Here is a 22,372-nt window from a genome sequence, read left to right as displayed (position 1 = left end):
TTTTTTTTGACAGGCAGAGTGGACAGTGAGAGAGAGAGAGAGACAGAGAGAAAGGTCTTCCTTTGCTGTTGGTTCACCCTCCAATGGCTGCTGTGGCAGGCGCACTGCGCTGATCCGAAGCCAGGAGCCAGGTGCTTCTCCTGGTCTCCCATGCAGGTGCAGGGCCCAAGCACTTGGGCCATCCTCCACTGCACTCCCGGGCCACAGCAGAGAGCTGGACTGGAAGAGGGGCAACCGGGACAGAATCTGGCACCCCGACCGGGACTAGAACCCGGTGTGCCGGCGCCGCAGGCAGAGGATTAGCCTACTGAGCTGCGGCGCCAGCCAAGAGAGATTTTTTTTTAAAGATTTATTTATTTATTTGAAGGCAGAGTCGCAGAGAGGCAGAGGCAGCGGCGGGTGTGTGTGTGTGTGTGTGTGTGTGTGTGTGTGTGTCTTCCATCCACTGCTTCACTCCCCAGATGGCCACGATGGCTGGAGCTGCGCCGATCCAAAGCCAGGAGCCAGGAGCTTCTTCCAGGTCTCCCACGTGGGTGCAGGGGCCCAAGGACTTGGGCCATCTTCTACTGCTTTCTCAGGCCACAGCAGAGAGCTGGGTCAGAAGTGGTGCAGCCGGGACTTGAACCAGCACCCACATGTGATGCCGGCACTGCAGACAGCATCTTTACCTGCTATATCACAGCACTAGTCCCCCAAGCAGTCTTCTAAGTCCTCCCGGAGCCCTGTGTCAGCCCCTGGTGCAGGTTGTGGGAAGAACTGCTTCGGGGGGGTGGGGGGCACAGCCTTTTGGTGTATCCAGAGAGCAGACGGAAAAGGCGGCCCAGAGCCGAGAGGCAGGTGTCTGCACAAACCACTTTCCTGTCCGGTGCTGTTGGCGGAACCTCAGCTTTGGGGTTGGGGAGGGGTGCGCAGTGGCAACCTGGGACAAGGACTGGGGGCTTCCAGCTGAGGCAGGGAGCTGGCGAGGAGGGAAAGGGGGGCTGGATCTTAGGCGAGCTGAGTGCTGCCAGCGGGGAAGCAGGTGCCCCAGAAGCTCCCCGGGCAGGCAGCGGCGCTGGGAAGTGTGGGCACCGTCCGGGCTGAGTAGGGCTATGCTCCTCCTGAGCCTAGTGGAGTCTGGGCCGAGCTACGATGGCCTCTCGTGCCCCCTTGCAGAGCTGCCATCCACCACAAAGAGGGGCACTATGGCGGTGTTTTTTCTCCAGGGCCCTGGGCGAAGCAGTTTGGCTGAAAGGCAGAGAAATAACCGTCTCCCAGCCACTGGTTCATTCCCCAAATGCCTCCAACAGCCAGGACTGGGCCAGGCTGAAGCCAGGAGCCCAGAGCGCAGTCCACCTGCTGCCTCCCAGGGGTGCCTTAGCAGGAAGCTGGAATGTGGAGTGGGCCAGGTCCTCAAACCCAGGCACTTAGATGTGGGCATGGGCGTCCCACGCATCAGCCAAACTGCTGAGACTCACGCTGGCCCCTGAAGCTGTGTTTTTGTGGCCCGGTTTGCTCTTAAACTTGGATCAGTCTCTCTTGGGGTGCTTTGGAGAAAGCTGTGGGAGATGAGGGGATAAAGCCACCCCTTTAGGGCACCACTGAATGCCAATAAGATCTTGTATGGGGGCAGGGACCCTGTAACCTTGGGACCTAAGGGGAAGCGTAACCGGCTCCTGCACCCCCCATACCTGCGGCCCAAGGGCAAGTTCACTGGCATTTACCTGCCAATTCCTGTGCCCTGAGTCAGATCCTCCAGGACACGTGGAAGCAGGCGTTCCCGCTGGGAGCCACAACAATCTTCCAAAGGAGTCCAGCGACCTCCTCTCTCTCCCAGCCTGGGCCCTCCATCAGTCCCCATACGGGCTCCCCACCTTGAGCTCCCCCTTCCCAGCAAGCCACCTTGCCCCAAGGTCTTGGAGCTTGGCTTTTGGGCAAAGCTGGAGTAGGAGTGATGAGGAAGCGCCGGGAACCCATCCCCAAGGCCGGCCCTTCTGGACACGTGCGCATGCCCCTCCTCAGCCCAGGCAGCATGGAGGTGCCACCGGCGGCGCAAGACTCCACAGGGCCACCTGTCTGCCTCGCCAGGGGGCGCGCCTCGGCTCAGCAGGGTCTCCGGCGGCGAGCCCATCACCACGGGGGTCAGCCTGGTCTTCAGTAGGGGTCGGTGTTGCGATCTGTGGGCAAGGCCTTCAAGCCTCGCGTGGCATCCAGGCGCGACGGCCAGGCGGGGCCCGCGTGTGGTCGTAGTCAGGGGGCTCCAGCTCCCTGTGTCACCGAGCCCCGGACGTGGACGGCACCGGGCCGGCTCAGCCGCGCGGCTGCAGCGACACCCAGCGGCCGTCGTGGGAAGTGCGGGAGCCTCACGCGGTTCCCACTCGTGGTTCCGGGAGGGCACCCCGGGAGAGCGGGCGCGTGCAAGCAGGCTGCCCGTGGGGCACTTCCTTCCCTCCCCCGTTTCCTCCCCGGCCGTCGCCCGAGCGCCGGGAGATCCTGCCCGGCTGCAGTGCCCGGAAGGGCGGGGCGGGGCGCAGCGGCGGCGCTGGGCTGTGACCCTGGCAGTTTCACTTCTGGATGCCGCTCGGGCTGTGATGGGAGGGCCCCCCCGGGGGGGGGGGGCTGCAGGGGACACGCGGGCTCGGGACCCCGACTGAGGGATAGCTTTTAACTCGCGGGTGTCACGCGACCCACGCCTTCCTCCGTTTTCCACCCCCACCCGCCGTGGTTCCACTCCGCTGTCCCCGGAGCTACCGCCGCCGCCGCCGCCAGCGCCCCCGCGGGGGCTGCCGACCCCCGGAGAGGCCCCGAGCGGCGTGGGCGGCAGGAGGAGCGAGCTGTGAAGCCGCAGGCGGGGGTTAGGCTGCGGGCTGCGCAGAGCCGAGCTGTTTCTCAGAAGTGCAGCCGCCCCTCCCCTCACACCCGCTCCGCTCCCACCTCGCCGCCCGCACCCTTCCCCCGGGGCGGCCGCGCGCTTTCCTCTCGGCGTCCCAGGCTGGGAATCCGGGCGGGGTCTGGATCCGCGCAGGACTAACCGGAGGGCGCGAGGAGAGGCGGGGGTTCGGATCCAGCCGCGGGGCCGCTATTCAGAGTGTCCCCCACCCCGGTTCCACAGATGAGGGGGTAGGAGCTGTCGCCTCTCCTTCGCCCCTCGCCGGCGCCGGGATTGGATTTCATATAACAGTGAAGAAAGTGACCTCTGGGGAACCGCCGGCGGTCACTCGCTCTCTGCAGCCCGGTGGCCAGGAGAAGCGAGAGGGAAGGGGTTGGATCTGCTCCATCCCTGGTCTTGTTTCTGGAGTTTGGGGGCCCATCTGGAGGCCGCCCAGCAGCGGGCTGAGGCCAGGCTTAGAGGCCCAGCCGTTAGGAGCTGTGGGCTCCCTGACTGCAGAGCGGCAAGGCTGGGACTGGAACCCAGGGCTCCCATTCTGGCGGGAGTCTGACCCAAGCTGGCCACGCTGAGACTTCAGAGCTTGGGGTCACAGGACCCTCCTGCTGTCCCCCCGCGCGCACACACACACACACACACAGCTCCCCAGGGGTGAGAGGGAGGGTGGTACTGAGAATGTCACTGGAGGGGGGGGGGAGTGGGATGTCAACTGGGCTGGTGGCAGGACGAGCCTGGGGGAGGAGGTGGCCTCTGCCCCATTCCCATCCACCAGCCGCCCCCAGGACTGTGGTTTATTTGACGAGGCAGATCTTCTGGGCCAGGGGGCCCTGGGGGCTGCCGGGTAGGTGAGGTGATGGGAAGAGGCTGTTCTGGGGCTTCCTGCCTGCTCACTCCTGGGGAAGGCAGGGGTGGGGTGAGGTGGGGTGGGGTGGGGTGGGGTGGGGTGGCAGGCCTCTCACCCACAAGCCCTGTAACCTCCATTCTTTCCCCTGCATGGTCTTTCCTTGGCTGTGTGCATGCTATTCTGGGGGCAGGTCTGTTATTTGGGGGGGAGGGAGGCAGCTGCCTACTTCACAGGTCAAGACAGAGTTAAAAACAAAACCGCGGCAAACTCAACACCCCGTGTCCTTCGGGGACTTTCCATGACACCTTCCTTCCCCCTCTCCCCCATGGCCAGGGAGTACCTCCCCAGAGGGCCTCCCCACCCCAGGTGCAGTGGCTTTTGGCTTTTATGCAAACAACCGTCTGACCGGGAATGTGCCACAGCCAGTGTGCCTCTCCACTTGCCCCTCCACAGCCCTTCAGGCCAGCGCGCCTGGCCTTCCCTGGGTGCTCACCTCCACTCTTCATCTAGGGATGGAAGTGAGGGAAGGGAGCCAGGTCGTTCCCCACCCTGCCTGCTGGGTGATGGGGTCGGGGAGGAGTGGAGGTGCAGCCGTGGCCTCCCCTATCAGGCCTACCACCCTCTAAAGCATCAGACTGTTCCCAAGAACCGGGAAAGGGAGCCACCCTCTGGCAGGAAGGAAGCCCATCAGGCCTGATGGGAGTCTCCAGGGCTCAGCTCACCGCCATCAGGGTCTCCCCGCCTCCCGTTTCTTTCTGGGCTGCTGCTGCTTTGAGGAGGGAGTGGAAGGGGGAAGGCAGTGCACCACTTTCTCCAAGGCTGAAAGCCAGCGCCTGGAGGCTGTGTGGGAATGTATTTGATGTTCAGCGATAAAGGCAGGCTGCTCTGCCCTTCCTCTTTCCCGTCCTTAGGGTAGAGGGGCTGCAAAGCCTGCTGGAGTTCCTGGAAGCAGCCTGGTGGTGCAGTCGGGAGTGGGGCCGTGCTGCGCACACAAGCCAGGGGAAGCTGCCGCCAACCCAGTGCTTGGCTCATCCCAAGCTTCAGAAACACTTCCTCTTGCACCGAAGAGAGACAATGGAGCGTGCTCTAGACGAGGCCGAGCAGAAGACCAGACCATCCCTCAGAGCCTTCTCAAACACTGAGCGAGAACGTAGGGTAACAGCACTGGGAGAGAGCTGCCCCATCCAATGCTGTTTCCTGCCAACATCATAGGTTTAGGCCTCCAAGTAGCTAAAGACTATATTTAGATGTGGCTAAGTTCAGTGACTGACTGCACCCTGAGTTTCCCAAAGTGGATGTTGAGATCTCAGATGAAAATGTCAGGGTGAATTTCTGTTGGGGGGTGGGAGGGCAGAGCAGTGACTAAGGGTAAGGGGACGTTGTGTGCTGTGTGTTGATCCTGCTGAGTCCAGGTCTTCAGCCTCCTTGGTCCCCTTAGCAAATCAGAGCCTTACTGCGGGTGCCCAGAGGCCGCAGCAGAACACCAGCAGCAGGCTCAGGAAGATGTCCAGCGAGCTACTTCACTGTGGGGATCATTCCACTTATCTTGGAACCTGGGCTTTAAGAACAGCCAGAAGGGCTAAATTAAGGAAATATTCCTGGGGGCAGAATTAAAAACCCTCCCATTCTCTGACTACAAATGACAGGCACACAAGGACTATCACACAAAAGGATTTATTTTCCAGTGTAAAAACCAAACACGATCAAGGAATCTCGAAAATGCAGGGGTGTTTCCGATGCAAAGATGCACTCAGTGGATCTGGCGAGGTTAGCGGTCAGCACGGCTACAGTTCAGAAGCTGCCTTTTTTGGACATTCTTTACAGAGGTGAGGCGTGGGGTGCTTTTCGGTGCTCTGAATGGTTGGACTCCAGAGGAGTGAAGAGGGAGAGTCACTACTGTCTGAGAAATGCAAAGAGGCCCTGAGCCCAGGCTGGGTCCAACTGCCTGAGGGTCAAGGGCACCCTCCCCTCCTGGCGGAGAAGCCACTCTGAGTCCCAGGCTACCTCCTGTTCCTCCCCTGTCATTCTGCAGACAAGGGTCATTCAAAGACCACACGTGTGGTGACTTTGGCAACCAGAAATTAAAAATAAGCTATGGTTTTTCCAGCAGCCAAAATGATCCTTCACCAAAAAGTTCACAGACTGAGAACCTGAGCATGCAAAACCACAGTCTGGGTGAAGGGATGTCTGCTTTTTAAATGACCTGCTAATTCTTTGCAACCCACAGTAATTTGGTTTCTGTGAACCCACAGACACAGGCCCACCAAAAAGGGCCTTGTCTGCTAGCCTGGAAAAGCTCTTGTATAAATGAGTCACTGGCAACGGGATCCGTCGTTTTTAGGGCTATCTCATTTTACGGTGTGTTTTCTCAGTCTTTTCAGGAGATGGAGAAGCAAGCTTCATTTATCCGGAACGTGAAATAGGCTCCACAGCATGGGCAAAGGGCTGGGAGAAGGCAGGCAGCATCGTGGGCCGCTCTGCAGGCTTTCTGAACAGCATCAGTGGAGAGTGGGGCAGCAAGAACCATTTGCAGAAGTGCGAAGTTCCTGGGGGAGCAAATGGCTGAGGGCTCCTGGATGGCAGGGCGGCAAAGCTATTCTGCTTGCCGGGGTGCATGAAGAGCCTGTAGCACATGGCTGACTCACATGGGTTCCGAGGTTCAACACAGTCTCTGCCCTTTTGTATTGAAATGAAGTGAAGGAAACGGAATTCGAGACCAGCTGCCTCTGTTTAGGAACTGCTATTTTGGTCCTTGGTCTTGGAATATTTTTTGTGTCTTTAATCCCTGCCACAGTATGCAGAGCAGAAAATTTGGAACCATCCAATATAACCCCTACTAGCCCCTGCAAAAAAAAACAAATAAACAACAAAAAAAGGGGACATTCTTCCATAAACAAAATTACATAAAACTTCACAACATCCTTGAAAGGCAGATATTGTTAGGTCATTACACTTTTAATATAAACATTAACATTCCAATTTCTAGTACCGATTCAATTGGCGTCAATGTGTAAGTCAGTCCACTATGGTAATATTCAGCGGAAACTTGTGTCCAGCTTCTTGAAGTGCACACCCCTGTTCAACATACTGATGGTGTGGCGGGGTGCAGACTACGTACTGTGTGGGTAAATGAGGGATACAATCTACCCTACTTTAGGAGGACACACAAGTTTCAAGCCCAGACCTCAGCTAGGCTTCAAGTCACAGTTCTCAGAGTCAGAAGCCCCCAGGCCTGGGTTCTTGGTTGCTCTCAGAGCCATTCAGTCCCGCCATCAGTGAGAACAGAGTTCTTTTTCCAGGGTGGCCCAAGACTAGCCTTTGGTTTAGAGTCAAAATTGTTTTCTTTATAGGCACTTAAGTCCCAAAGCATTCTGCTTGTGTGACCTCTGTCTAAAGATTTTCTGAATTAATCTTTCTGGGAAAATACAAAAATAGCTTCCAGTTCTTAAAAGGCAGTATTACCATACTCACTTATCTTCTTCAGCTCTTGATACCACAATTTTGTTTTTTAAGGATAAAACTTTCACCACTCCCTTCTTTTCCTCTTCTTGAGCTCAGACCACCTTAATTCTGAGTCCTCTAAGATAGCCAAGCCTTTCCACAAATCTCCACTGGAGACCAACACACCAGCTCTCAGTGGGATATATTTTCAAGTCAGGACTTTAAAGAAACATTTTCATCTGGTTTTACCATCTGTCCTGTGATATATCTCAAAAGTACTGCTTTTTTCCCTTAAAACATTCTAAACCTAAACTTCAGCAGAGGGAAGAAAAAGGCAAAGGAGGGTAAGAATAGTGACACTGATGCTACTTGGAAAAACTTCATGTTGACATGAGAGTTGTTAAAAATGCAGTCTTCTGAGTAAGATTGTGTCTTTAAGCAGTTCTCTATGCAAAAGAAATCTGAGGTCATTTTCTATCTGGGCCACTGTGAGTTGAGGCCTAACAAAATGTTACAGCACTGCATTTAAAAGGTGAGGAATTTTGTCACTGCCAATGTCAGAAGCTGAGTCAGGCACAGCTCAGAATGGGTAACAAAGCATATGATTAGCTGGCTTATTTGTGCCAAGGCACATGTCTTTTTGGGAGAAAAAGGAATCTAAGGACTGGGCATTTACTGCTATGCTTTTGTCTCGCCGGGCCCCCGCCCCGTGGTGATGGAGGGTAATGGGAGAGACGCCTCTGCTTGGTTCTGTCAGTGGGAAATCATCTACTCAGCACTTCAGATCATGACGGGCTGTCTGGTGCACTGGTTCTGTTCCTTTTCCTTCCTCACCTCATTCTGTCGCCGTGGCTGCTGCTCAGACTGTGGCCTCATGGGTGTGTGGTGGGGGCCTGCCTCTAAGACCATTGGTCGAAACAAAGGAGAAGACCTAGAGAGCTCAAGTTCACAGGGGCTTTGCATGCGGAAGCAAAGGTGCTGCTGGACGCTGCCACAAGCCTTCTGCCCAGCAGCAGCCGTGAACAGCCCGGCCCCGCCCCTCCCTCTGGGCGTCCTGCTCCAGGGTCTCCTTCACCCCGCAGCGACCCGGCAGCAGGAGCGCCTACCGGAGGAGAAGTTTTCCTGGGTGACAGTAACCACTGCAGGCACCCGCTTCAACTTCCAAAGTGAAGAATGTGGCATCGCTGCATCTATACTTCCTCTCCAATGGGTGGGCCCCACGCTAGGCACACAATGTGACGGTGAAAGAGTAGCCTGTATGAGTGGACACCCTACTCAGAACACCGACCTCAGAGAATTGGAAATCATTCAGCAAATCCACCGGTCACAGGAAAAAGGAGCGTGGGATCTGCAGGAACAGTTCTCAGGGCGTTCACTGTCTTGAGATACAAAGACGTTAGCACCCCCTGTCCCTGGCTTTCTTTCTTACTGATCCCTGCCTCCAAGTTCTCTTTCTCTTGTCCCTCGAAGAGTCAACAAGATGTGTGATATTTCAAGAATATAACAAGCAGCTCCTCTTTCACAACGGGTGTAAGCAGTCTGGCAAGGCTTGGAGTCTGGTATTGTGGAAATACAGTGATCCACTGAAGGCTGCACACCAAAATACATCTAGTCCTTTAGCTGAAATTTCAAACATGTTGGGACTGTTGCCATGGAACTTCATAAAACCTTTTTCCCTGAGACAGACTCCATGCCACAAAAAAGCATAAGCCATGTGTGCAGTCTGAGGTGGGACGTTTTCATTCCTGGCAGCACATAAATGAGTTGACTTTGAGCCGAATGCATAAGCCCTTTAGAAATAAAACACTCATCTACCAGGAATTTGGAATTCTCAGCTCTGGTAGAAATATTCATAAAGCATGTTCTTGATTTGTAAATAGGCTCCATGAAGTTTTCCCTGGAAGCAGAATTTATTTTCCCTAACACAAGTTGTTAAAAAGGTAAAAAAAAAAAAAAAAAAAAAAAGCTGGGGGGGTTGCTTTGGCAAGCAGCTGCAGGTGCCAATTTGTGTGTACACTTTGGGGTAAGATCAAAATACCTTCCTGTTTTTTGTTCCTCCCTACCATCTTCTTCACATTCACAACTCAGTGGTTAAAGGAAAAACTTAACACACTAACATTTGCACATCAAAGAGATGTGAAACATATATTCATATATATACTCCTCTGCTTAATACTCATACATGAAGAGGTTTAAAAAATAACTTGTGGTTACTGCATAATTACATATACATTTAAAGTTGGAAAAGACCTTAGGGAAAGTCTCAATCCAACTCTTATTTTATGGTTGGGGAGACTTAGTTTTAAGAGTTAAGTGATTTGCTCAAAGTCACACAGCTAATTAGTGGCAAATATGGAATTAGCAAGCACATTTTGTGTGACTCCTATCCCGGCGCTAATTCTGCAGTTACCACAGCACTTCTCCCTGAGAGTGTGTCCCGTTCTTGGTGACACAGGTGACTGATAACAGCTGTACAACCAAGCTCAGACTTTCAGGGATTTTCATGGAATTCAGCAGCTCCATTTAAAATGCGGGTGGGCGGGGGAAAGAGCCAAAACTCGCTTGATCAAGGAGAACCAGTCACAGAGGTGTCTCCTCATGCCCAAGCTCAGCTCTGAGCTCATCAACGTGTCTATCCTGTGTGGAGTCTGTCCTGTGGGGAGGAGGCTAAGCCATACTTTTGTTATTCTTTATTATTTTCCTATGGAAAAAAAAAAAAAAACCATGGACAAGTCCGCTCTGGGTCTATCTACCAACACTGCATGAAGGCCACCAGAACTTTCAGGTAGTTGCTATTTTTTTTTTTTTTTTTTTTTTCCTATTAGCACTGCTAAGCTGCTTCCCCCGTCATTTCTCTGCTGGTCAAAGGAAAGAGATACCATCATCCTCAGTGGGTAACTTTCTGGAGTTTCATTGATGGTCTCAATTTAAAACCATCAACTCTTCTGGTAAGAGAATTTCTCCTAGAGACAGTGGTTAAATCCAAAGCAGCCCAACTTTTCACTGGAGAGCAGGGTGGGGAGCGGCGAACATGGCATCAAAGATGATATGCTTTTTCGCCTGCGTGGGGTCCTCAGTTGCTGGTGACAGATCCTGACTCTGTTGCTGTCCTTTCCTTGCTCTTGGACCACAATTTGGGATGCAGAGATTACACCCACATACAGCAGCCCCCTGTGTCAAGTACAGAAGGGCAGTGCTTCCTGGCAAGGTCAGCTCTTCGTCTCTGTGGATTTGGGCTGTGACTGAAAGGCTTTTCCACATCTGCTTGACATAGCTCAGAAAGAATGCCTCACATGGCACAACGGGGGACTGTTCCAGCTGGCAGCAAACTCCAGTGAATGGCCTGCTCTATTGCTGCAAAAGAAAATGACCAAACACTTTTTTGGCTCCTAAATCCCATAAAATTCAAGCCCGTGATGGGAAAATAAAGGTTTCATGAAAGTAACAACATAATAGATCTGCAAACAATTTCTGAGTGAAGACAGTGTTTCTCAGGCTCTCCATGTGAACATGGCCCCTTGGATATGAAAATGCTACGAAAAGGCATTTGGGATGGAGTGTGCTTTGCAAGCAATCTGTTAGGTGAGGTTAATCAGTTTTTTTTTTTTTTTTTTTTTACAACGATGCTGCCTACTCAGGCGCAGCCTCCGAGGCCAGACCTTCACTTCAGCATGGCTCTGTGTTCTCCTCTAGCTATGTGAGATGAGAACTCGTAGCGATCGTGGCTTCGATATCCACACATGTTACACTCAAAAGGGTCACGGAAGCCGTGGCAACCCATGTGAATGGTGAACATCACGTAATCCAGGAAGAGGACTCGACAGTGGTCACATCGGAACACATCCATCACCTCCCCTTCCTTGTTGATCACTTTGATGGAGTCTCTTGGGCAGATGGGAGGGGGCTTGAGGAGTTCGTAAGAGCGGGGCGCCTCCTTCAGAAGTGGCATCCCATTGCGGGCCCGAGGAAGGACCACATGATTTTGCTGATAGAGGTGATTCTGGCGTTCTTCGTGGTTACTGTCAGTGTCCGTGGAGTCGTGGCCACTATTGTTGGGGGACAGGCCTCTTTCCGAAGGCAGGCTCTTCTCTGGCAGGTGGATGTTCTTCTTTTCCAGCTCCTGGGGGGCACCATTGGGGATCTCAGCCCGGGTGAGGGCTATGGGATACATGCTGCTGATAACTGGAACCATCTCAGAGGTGGGAGCAGGCGGTGTCTGCACTAAGGGACGCAGGGCTTCAGCGCCAAGATAGCTGATGGCGTTATTGATGGCTTGGTCCATCATCCTCGTCTGTATAATCTCACTCTCTTTCTCATACATGTAGCTGGAATTATAGTTGACATCAAAGCAGTGGCGTTTCTCACCTGGGATGAGTGAAGACAGGGTTATAAGAGAACAACACAAGGGCAGAGTTTGTCAAATTGTTTTCCAGAGTGCTCAAAAGAGTGAGAAAGCATAAGCTGCCTGCTGCACAAGACCAGCCATCCAGAGAGAATGGTTCCATGGCACTGAAGTCCCAGGGATCCCTGGTCAGCAGCAACATGTTTGGATGGCCAAAGTAAAGCCCGAAGGTGAAAGGGAGGGGCAGCAAGGTCAAGAGGTAGAAGCCACATTATGAGGCACTCCCAAGGCTTGTCAGAGAGAAACCCTAGAGATGCAAAAGAACCCTAGGATGAGGCTGGGAGAGGTTGGGCGCACCGGGCCTCTGTACTGCTATTGCTCATGAATGCTGAAGACACAGTCAACTCCCAAATGCTTACCATGTTTGTTATCATCTACTTGTGATATTAGGTGACCAGGGGGACGGAAGTGCTGCAAACAGTGGGGATGCTCAGTGTCTAGCCTCAGCCAGCAGCTCTTTAAATAGCTACAGGGGTAGAGAAAATAGCCCAAAAAACTCCAGCTTGCTACTCCCCATATTCACCAGTCACCTGACTGACCGAGATTTTTCAAAAGAGCTTCAAAGGTAGAAGTTTTAGAGAACATTTCTTGAGGGGTGATCATGACTCCATCCTTTCCCTCAGGCATGTTACTCTTCCCTTGCTCAAAAAATGTACCATCACGGGGTTAGCACTGTGGCGTAGTAGGCTAAGCCTCCACCTGCGGCAACAGCATCGCATACGGGTGTTCGTGTCCCAGCTGCCCCCTTCCGATCCAGCTCTCTGCTAATGGCCTGGGAAAGCAGTGGAAGATAGCACAAGTGCTTGGGCCCCTGCACCCTTGTGAGAGACCCCAAAGAAGCTCCTGGCTCCCAGCTTCAGAATGGTCCAGCTCTGGCTGTTGTGGCAAAATGGGGGAGTGAACCAATGGATGGAAGACCTTTCTCTTTGCCTCTCAAGTAACAAATAAAATCTTTAAAAAAATTAAAAATTTATCATTAGTGCACACATGACCATTAGGACTAATTCACATGTAACTACACAAATTTATCTGTGGTCACCCTTTCCTACTTCTCAAGTCAACTGCTGAGAAATTCTGAAAACAGAGTTCAGCCAGTGTCAGGGCCTGTGGGTGTTAGAAAACAGAGGTTCTCTGGCCATGGGAAGACAGGGACGAGGTCTTCAGAGATGTGCTCAGTGCTGAGTGCCAGACAAGGACAGGAAGCATGGAAGATGAGACAGGAGTTGAAAGGGAGGCTATGGTGGTTGCTGCTTTTTATTTTATTTTTTAATGCAATGTCTAGACAAAGACAAGACTATTTGGTATAACGTGTATATTGAGGGATTAAGGGAATGCAAAAACGTCAGGAGTACTCAGCGAAGGGAAAGCAAGCATTTCCAGAAAATCTCAGTTTTGCTAAGGGTCTTGATGAACTGGTGAGGATTTGAGTTTTCAGAGATGCAGGAGGAGATGCTGTCATGAGGGGAGAATGAATGGGGGCAGGAAGGTGGGCTGTATAGGACGCATATGGGGAAGAGAGTCTGACTAACGCATATCGAGAGATACGAGGCCAAGTTTTTCTCGGACTTCACTGTTCCTTCACAGTCTGTAACATCCACACATCAGAGACTGGGTTTGATGCTGGCCCTACTGGTTACTAGCTGCATGACTTTGGGCAAGTTATTCACTTGTCTAGGCTCACTTGTCTTGTAAGATGGAGATAATAATCGTATCTACCTCATAGGGTCACTGGAAAGTGCTTACAACAGTGTCTGGCTCAAAGAAAACACTTGGTAAATGCTAGTGGTTTTATTCTTTCTTTGAATCAATTCACATTTTCTTTTTTTCTAAAATAAATTCTTTTTTAAGAAAACTTTTTATCACTGACATAAATGGAAAACCAGAATCACTTGCCACAAAAAGATAATTATGAAAAATAAAGACAATTGGGGCCAGTGTTGTGGCATAAACAGGTTCGAGTCCTGGCCACTCCACTTCCGATCCAGTTCCCTGATAATGTGCCTGGGAAAACAGTGGAAGATGGCCCAAGTCCTTGAACCCCTGCCACCCATGTGGGAGACCCTGATGAAGCTCCTGGCTCCTGACTTTGGCCTGGCCCAACCCTGGCCATTGTGGCTATCTGGGGAGTGAGACAGAGGATGGAAGATATTCTCTCTCTCTCTCTCCCTCCTTCCCTCCCTTCCTCCCTCCCTGTCTCTCTCCCTCTCTCTGTAACTCTGCCTTTTAAATAAAATAAATAGATCTTAAAAGAAAGAAAAACAAAGACAATGAAACACTGCAGTTTACTAGATTTTGATCAGATACTACCTTGAGTACCTGAGACTAAGGTCCCGCGCTCTCTGTTTGTTTGTTTGTTTTGTTTGTTTGACAGGCAGAGTGGATAGTGAAAGAGAGAGACAGAGAGAAAGGTCTTCCTTTTACTGTTGGTTCACCCTCCAATGGCCGCCACGGCTGGCACACCGTGCTGATCCAAAGGCAGGAGCCAGGTGCTTCTCCTGGTCTCCCATGGGGTGCAGGGCCCAAGCACTTGGGCCATCCTCCACTGCACTCCCTGGCCACAGCAAAGAGCTGGCCTGGAAGAGGGGCAACCGGGACAGAATCCGCCGCCCCAACCGGGACTAGAACCCGGTGTGCCAGCGCCGCAAGGCGGAGGATTAGCCTATTGAGCTGTGGCGCCAGCCCCGCTCTCTCTGTTAAAAGCAGAGATTTACCCAGTGTGAGACTGGTGCTATAGACAACTGGCATCAAATTAAGCCCAAGTTTCTCTCCTTGGTGTCATCATGGAGACTGAAAGAGAACTGAAAAGAAAGTTATTTTCTTGTCATGTGGTTCAAGGTTTTTAAGTGTCCTTTTTGCCTCCTACTGGTTTGCATTCCACATTTCGGGAAACAGAAAACAAAAATTACGCCTGGTAGAGCCAAATGATCTGCATTCTGAATGACCAATCACAGGACTTGGATTTGAACAGTTATCATACGCCCCTGAGAAAGAAAGGCTAGAGGTCAATGTAGTAACAAGGTGTAAGATGGAGCAAAACAGTAAAAATTGATGCCAGAAGACCAGCTAAAAGATCTAATCCAATAAGATGGATTTGTTCTGTATCTGCCCTCCCCTACTCCCCACCTTAAGGGCCTAGTTGATAGTTTCTAGACAAATTCTCAAGAGGAAAACATATGCAAAGAAAATCCTCTGTTTTAGCAACTCAGTAAGAAATAACAGAAATGTAGACTTTTGCCAAAGTAATCAGTGGCTCTTATTTTCAACTTCCAGACTGGATATATCCTTCACCAAGGCCATCTGGAAGAATGATGCCATGAAAGAAAGCTAAAGTCCCAGACATTCACTTCCCTAAAAGTGACACAGATATAATGTATTTTGGTTGCTTTTGTGTGTGTGTGTGTGTATGTGTGTTTTTTGTTTGTTTGTTTCATTTTGTTTTATTTTTGCAAAGCAGGTGATTTTTCTACTGTGGCTAGTTCTACTCAGCTCCCTAAATAGCAGAGGTCCTTGAGAATCTTTTCAATTTTTGCCTAACCCAGAGGCTCCAGAAAGTTGCCAGGGTGGGGTAGGCATATCAGAAAACTCTGTTTTTATGCTTTCTCCTAGGAGTTTGCTTTCCTTAGCCAGGCCTACAATTTCAACAATCTATGCCATCTGCAGCATATGTCAGAAAACAGCCGAATGCTAAAGCTGTAAGAGTCAAAAATTCAGAAGAAAATAAACTCCTGGATGATTGGAATTATGTGACTGAGTTCTGTGGTTAACACAGACCATCACTCATTGTTAAGAGGATGGGCAAACCTCAGAACTTCACGTGCACGCAACTTGCAATCATCAGATCCCCTCATCTCAGAGTTACGGTAACTCAAGCACGGCAGATGATTATCAGTCACCTGTAGACATGATGACTCAATGTGTATGAAACTCAGAAGGGGTAAGCTACAGTAATTGAAAAGCCAACAGCTCACGTTTCTTTAGTCACACACTCATAAAAAAAGGTTACTCAAACCACAAGAGTGTAACTGCTTCCTAACCTGCACATAGCCACTGGTCCAGTCTCTAGTCAAATCACACACATCACACCTTTGAATGATTCATTGTACCAGCTTCAGGCTGAATTAGAGGTCTTCTTCCAGTGAAAATACAACAGTAAGTTCTAAGTTTAGAAAACAGGGCTGCCTGGTTGGGCTACTCCCTACCTATAATTAAAAAAAAAAAAACCAAACCTCTAATATCTTGGCATTGGTAACTCTAAACCGAGAAACCATTTGACCTGAATTGATGTAATGTGGTGAGGGCATATGGTGGTTGGCTTCTAACTGCCAACTTGGAAGTACAGAATCATACACTAGAAACTAAAAGGGACTTTAACTGAGCATGTGAACTCACACCTGTCTTCAGGATCAACAGTCAAAATCCACCACCCTAATCTGTTTACTTCTGGTGTAAAACTTCACAGTAATGAGCGCCGTGCCTTATATTCAATATATAATGACACTAATAATAATAGCTGCTTTTTATCAAGCCTCTTCTGTATACACAGTGTTGTCCTATATACTTTGAAGATTGTCTCATTTGATCAGCCCTTTCAAATTCTCATCTCTCAGTCAGAAGAAGAACCCAAAACACAACTGGTCTGATTCAATTTCCAAGGTCACCCATTGGTGAATGGAGAACTGGGATGCAACCCAAGAGCCCAACATATCTCAGTATATGTGTATGTGTGTGTGTGTGTGCATTAACTGTCATTTCCTGGCTGTTATTTTGCCCATAGCTGCATGTTCCCTCCACAAGCAGTGACTTCAGATTCTCCACTGAGGTGGTTCCCATAAGCAGTCAAAAGGGGGCTAAGTGGTCATAATTACTTTTGCCACATGGACCAGCACAGGCATTCAAAAAGTGTCTCTGATGTCCAGACGTGATGTGAAGTCTAAAAAGTGCTTAACAGAGTACCTGATGTGTGTAAGCACTCAAAAAGTGGTAGATCTACTATTATTTGCTCAGCACCTTGTTAGATGCTTTGAGGAATACAAACATAACTGCAACCCAATAGAGAAGAAACAGGATTTACACAGTTTCATTACAAATCAGTATCTTCAATGCTATGTGATAGAATGCAGTATAGAGTAGCTAAGAAAGTGGAGATAGAACTATGGGCCACCCTTCAAATGTGCTACACATAAGACGGGGCAAATATTCATGTATTCTTTCCTTTAAAATCTCCTTGTAGCCAGAGGTGGTGATGGTAGTCATGGTGGTAGAGACAGTCATATCTACAACAAGGAGCTGATTACTAACTATGCCAGGAGGGCAGACAGAGAATGGAGCAGAGAACCGGGGTGGGGGATGTGGACAATACGGACTTTTAAGGCAGCTGTGAGAGAGGGTGTCCCGAGAACCTGGAAAGAATGACTGCACAGTAGTGGGAAAATATTATATAGATGTGGGAGTAGTAGTTCCTTGTGATCAACATAAAAGTCTAGTTGGCTGAAATGGTAAAATTAGAAAAGGTAGGGGTAGGCCGGTGCCATGGCTTACTTGGCTAATCCTCTGCCTGTGGCGCCGGCACCCCGGGTTCTAGTCCCGGTTGGGGCACCGGATTCTGTCCTGGTTGCTCCTCTTCCAGTCCAGCTCTCTGCTGTGGCCCAGGAAGGCAGTGGAGGATGGCCCAAGTAGTTGGGCCCTGCACCCGCATGGGAGACCAGGAGAAGCACCTGGCTCCTGCCTTTGGATTGGCGTAGCGCCGGTCGTAGTGGCCATTAGGGGAGTAAACCAACAGAAGGAAGACCTTTCTATCTGTCTCTCTCTCACTGTCTATAACTCTCTGTCTGTCTCTCTCTCACTGTCTAACTCTGCCTGGCCAAAAAAAAAAAAAAAAAAAAAAAAAAGGTAGGGGTGGGCATTTTGTCCAATAGTCAAGAATTTGGTAGTGGGGCCGGTGTTGTGGCTAAGTGGGTTAAAGCTGTGGCCTGCAGCATTGGCATCCTATGTGGGCACCTCTTTTATTTATTTAGTTAGTTAGTTAGTTATTTACTTGACAGGTAGAGTTGTAGACAGAGAGAGACAGAGAGAAAGGTCTTCCCTCTGTTGGTTCACCCCCAAATGGCCGTCACGGCCAGCGTACGCTGATCCGAAGCGAGGAGCCAGGTGCTTCCTCCCACTCTCCCTTGTCGGGGGGCACCTCTTTTAATCTAGCTCTCTGCTAATGCACCTGGGAAAGCAGTGGAGGATAGCCCAAGTGCTTGGCCCCCTGTACCCACATCAGAGACCTGGAAGAAGCTCCTGGCTCCTGGCTTCAGCCTGTACCAGTCTTGGCTATTACAGCCATTGGGGGAGTGAACTAGCAGATGGGAGATCTCTCTCTTTGTCTTTCCTTCTCTCTCTAACTCTGCCTTTCAAATAAATAAAATCTTAAAAAAAAAATAAAAGAAGAATTTGGTTGTCATGCCTGCAGACCACACTGGAGTGCCTGGGTTTGAGTCCTGACTCTGGCTCCCCAGTTCTAGTTTCCTGCTAATGTGGGTACTGGTAGTGAGCAGGTGATGGCTCAAAGTACCTGGGTCCTTACCACCCATGTTGTAGACCTGGACTGGGTCCTTAGTTCCTGCCTTGGCCCAGCCCAGTCTCAGGCTGTCGCCTGCATTTGGGACAATGAATCAACAAATAGGAGCTCTTTCTCTGTTTCTCAAACTATAATAATAATAATAACAATAAATTAGAAAACACAAGGCTCACACTGTGGTGTAGGAGGTATAGCTGCCAACTGTGGTGCCAGCATCCCATATTGGCATGACTTCCCTGCTAATGCACCTGGGAAATCAGCAGAAGATGGCCCAAGTCCTTGGGCCCCTACAACCATGTGAGATGCCTGAAAGAAGCTCCTGGATCTTGGCTTGGGATCTGCCCAGCTCCAGCCATTGCAGCCATTTGGGGAGTGAACCAGCAGACAGAAGATCTTGCTCTTTCTTGTTATGTCTCTCTGTTTCTCTCTGTAACTCTGCCTTCAAATAAATAAATAAATAAATATTTTTTAAAAAAGAAAACACAGATTGGAGATAAATTGTGGTAGGCTCAGAATGCCTGAGTGGTTGGATTTCATTGCACTGAGGAATCATTGAAAAATTTTTTGAAGAGGGTAAACTGACTTGACCTTTAGAAAAATAAAAAAATTTCAATATTACAATCACCATGATAGGATATTATGAAATATTGAGGTTTCTTTAGGTATTTAAGTTTCTCAAATCACGTAAATGTGTTTGCTGCTGCTCCGTGTAGTTTCCTGCATCTATTACCACTTATCCTTACTACCAGCACATATCATCCATCCACCCACCCCAAAGCAGGTAAGTAGTGGAAATGGAATATTCAACAATCAAGATGCTCTGGTCTCAATTTACACGGGTCTGAATGATAGACCCCTCTCCAGGAGAAAGAAAACAGGAGCCAGAAAGCAAGAAGCAGCAGGAAGGAGGAGTGAGAATAGACAGCAGCCACCTGCTAAAGGCCACACTGCAGAATGCAGAAGTCTTTGTCCTCCGGGAGGCACTTGAGTGGCAGGGGAGACAGCTCTTTCTCAAGGACAGCTTCCCTTCAACGGGCTTTGCTTCCAGCAGGGCTCACTCCTGGCAGAAAAGGCACCTCCTGTGGCACAGGACAGCCTGCTGTGGGTGCTGGGTGACCTCTCTTCTGGCTGCAGCGCCTTCTAAATGTAAGTCTAGTCCTGCTCTGTCGCCTGCCAGCTGTGTTCATCCATCTCTGATCCTCCTGCCATTCTTGATATAAGGGTTTGGGTGGTTCCTAATACTCCCAAAATGCTATGATCCTGTAAGGCTTATGGGATACTTGATGACAGGCTTTTGGGAAGGGGTGGGAGAAGGTCCTTCATGCTTTCAGATACAGGTTATCAAACTGTTTCCTGTCACTCTGTTAACCAAGGCACGCTATTTCTCATTAGCTACTTCACAGGGAGAAGCAACAGTGTTTGCTGAAGTGTTAAAACCTCACTGACGTCTTTACTAGGGGTGAGTGAGATTTTTTTCTCATGCTTTTCTCCACATTAAAACTTCCTTTAATAAAGTGGTATGTAAAATGAATAGTCAAGGAGATGCTGTGGTAACCACTAGGTCTGAATAACCTATCTGTTTTGGGGGAAAGAATGAAAATCAGGAAAAACAAATATGCAGAAATGCAATCATATTTCTCTTTCCTCTGGCAGAAAAATGTGGTCTCCATTTTGAGCTAAGCATTTGAGGTGGCTTAGCTCGAAGAACAAACAAGTTTATAACAGGAGGACAAGATTCAGAGAAATGAAAACACTTTAAAGGGTTAGGATGCTAAAAGGAAAGTCTTCTTGTCTTTTGACAAGAACAATTGAACAGAATTTCTAAATTTTTTTAAAATTTATTTGAAAGGCAGATAGAGTGTCCATTTATTTCCTATTTGACACAGAATAATATAAAATGTCTTAAAGAATTAGAAAAAAAGTTTCTTTTTCTTTTCCTTAGGCAGTTATTTAACTTAACTCTTTAATAGAAGGATGCTCTTGTGTTTGAAAATGTATTTAGACTTACTCCAATACATCCCTCTTCCTCAGTTTCTTTTTATTTCTTTTTCCTTCCTTCCTTCCTTCCTTCCTTCCTTCCTTCCTTCCTTCCTCCCTTCCTCCCTTCCTCCCTTCCTCCCTTCCTCCCTTCCTCCCTTCCTCCCTCCCTCCCTTTTTTTTTTTTTTTTGACAGGCAGAGTGGACAGTGAGAGAGAGAGACAGAGAGAAAGGTCTTCCTTTTGCCGTTGGTTCACCCTCCAATGGCCGCCGCGGCCGGCGCGCTGCGGCCGGCGCACCGCGCTGATCCGATGGCAGGAGCCAGGAGCCAGGTGCTTTTCCTGGTCTCCCATGGGGTGCAGGGCCCAAGCACCTGGGCCATCCTCCACTGCACTCCCTGGCCACAGCAGAGGGCTGGCCTGGAAGAGGGGCAACCGGGACAGAATCCGGCGCCCCGACCGGGACTAGAACCCGGTGTGCCGGCGCCGCTAGGCGGAGGATTAGCCTAGTGAGCCGCGGCGCCAGCCTCCCTCTCTCTCTTTTGATAGGCAGAGTTAGACAGTGAGAGAGAGAGAGAGACAGACAGAGGGAAAGGTCTTTCTTCTGTTGGTTCACCCCCCAAATGGCTGCTAAGGCCGGCGCACTGCGCTGATCTGAAGCCAGGAGCCAGGTACTTCCTCCCGGTCTCCCATGCGGGTGCAGGGCCCAAGCACTTGGGCCATCCTCCACTGCCTTCCTGGGCCACAGCAGAGAGCTGGACTGGAAGAGGAGCAACCGGGACAGAATCTGGTGCCCCCACCGGGACTAGAACCTGGGGTGCCAGCACCACAGGCAGAGGATTAGCCAAGTGAGCCACGGCACTGGCTCTCTCTCTCTCTCTTTAAATATTTATTTTATTTATTTGAAAGGCAGAGTTAGAGAGAGGGTGCATCAGAGAGATCTTCCATCTGCTAGTTCACTCCCCAAATGACCAAAATGGCTAGGGCTGGGCCAGGCTGAATCCAGGAGACAGGAGCTTCTTCTGGGTCTCCCACATGAGTACTGGAGCCCAAGTACTTGGGCCATCTTTTATTGCTTTCCCAGGCACATTAGCAGGGAACTGAATTGGAAGTGGAGCAGCCAGGTCTCAAACTGGTGCCCATATGGGATGCTGGTGCCATAGTTAGTGGCATTACCTGCTACACCACAATGCCAGCCCCCTCAGTTCACTTCTAATGCTACCAAAGGTTATGGTCTCTAACTCAGCAGGACGAGCTGACCTGATGGTATAATTTCACTTCTACCTTCACGATTCAAGAGGTCAGGAAGCCAAGAATGGACAGAGTACTAAGCATGATTCAGTCAAATGAGTCAAGCAATTTTTTTCTTTTTTTTCTTTCTTTCTTTCTTTTTTTTTTTTTTTTTTTTTTTTTTTTTTTTTTTTTGACAGGCAGAGTGGACAGTGAGAGAGAGACAGGGAGAAAGGTCTTCCTTTTGCTGTTGGTTCACCCTCCAATGGCCGCTGCAGCCGGCACATTGCGCTGATCCGAAGGCAGGAGCCAGCTGCTTCTCCTGGTCTCCCATGCAGGTTCAGGGCACAAGGACTTGGGCCATCCTCCACTGCACTCCCGGGCCAGAGTAGAGAGCTGGCCTGGAAGAGGGGGCAACCGGGACAGAATCCGGCACTCCGACCGGGACTAGAACCGGGTGTGCTGGCGCCGCAAGGTGGAGGATTAGCCTAGTGAGCCACGGTGCCGGCTAAGTAATTTTCTTTAATTAAAAAAAAAAATCTCTCAACAAAGGTTTAAGATATAAGTGAATACCCATGAACAAGTATACCATGTTCATAACAGAGCACTTAGCCATTTGAATGACCAATGAATGGATGAAACAGCAAATGAAAAAAACAGTACTTTCCTAAGTAAAACAGATGAATGTTGAGCTAATGAAACTGCTTTTCAAATTTTTTATTTATTTACTTATTTTTATTTGTTTGTTTGTTTGACAGGCAGGGAGACATAAAGAGGGACAGACAGAGAGAACTCCCATCTGCCAGTTCACTCCCCAAAAGCCCAAAGCAGCCAGGGCTAAGAACACAATCCAGGTGTCCTCCGTGGTGGCAGGAGCCCAGTTACTGAAGCCATCACTGCTGCCTCTCAGGATCTGCATTAGCAGGAAGCTAAAATCAGGAGCTGCAAACAAGCATCAAACCCAGGAATGCTGATGTGGGATGCAGGCTTCTCAGTCACTATGCTAAATGCTTGCTTCATAATTGTTTTTTTCAGACGTCCACTTTTAACA

General features: G+C 49.9%; 1 protein-coding gene and 1 long non-coding RNA gene across 7 annotated transcripts in view; one reads left to right on the top strand and one right to left on the bottom strand.

Annotated features, from left to right (window-relative positions):
* Positions 1 to 5,368: 5,368 nt before the first annotated feature.
* Positions 5,369 to 22,372, bottom strand: part of IKZF3 (IKAROS family zinc finger 3) — a 119,313-nt gene continuing 102,309 nt past the window's right edge. For 4 of the 6 annotated variants that reach the window (XM_008271418.5, XM_089318047.1, XM_008271419.5 and 1 more), the window contains one exon: positions 5,369 to 11,516. In XM_008271418.5, the coding sequence (XP_008269640.1) occupies positions 10,813 to 11,516 (704 nt within the window). In that variant the 3' untranslated portion in view covers positions 5,369 to 10,812. Of the gene's footprint in view, positions 11,517 to 19,594; positions 22,264 to 22,372 lie in introns of those variants that run through there. The other 2 variants (XM_089318048.1, XM_089318050.1) reach the window with 2 other exon arrangements.
* Positions 11,525 to 22,216, top strand: LOC149121141 (uncharacterized). The gene is made up of 3 exons (XR_016224139.1): positions 11,525 to 19,261; positions 19,508 to 19,574; positions 22,080 to 22,216. It is a non-coding gene; the product is annotated as an uncharacterized LOC149121141 (long non-coding RNA).

This window comes from Oryctolagus cuniculus, chromosome 17 (assembly GCF_051225735.1).
Source record: "Oryctolagus cuniculus isolate XC-2025 breed Fujian yellow rabbit chromosome 17, ASM5122573v1, whole genome shotgun sequence".
In the NCBI taxonomy this organism is placed as follows: domain Eukaryota; kingdom Metazoa; phylum Chordata; class Mammalia; order Lagomorpha; family Leporidae; genus Oryctolagus; species Oryctolagus cuniculus.
The sequence above is the reverse complement of the archived record's forward strand: the minus strand, read 5'-3'. Positions and strand labels throughout refer to the sequence as shown.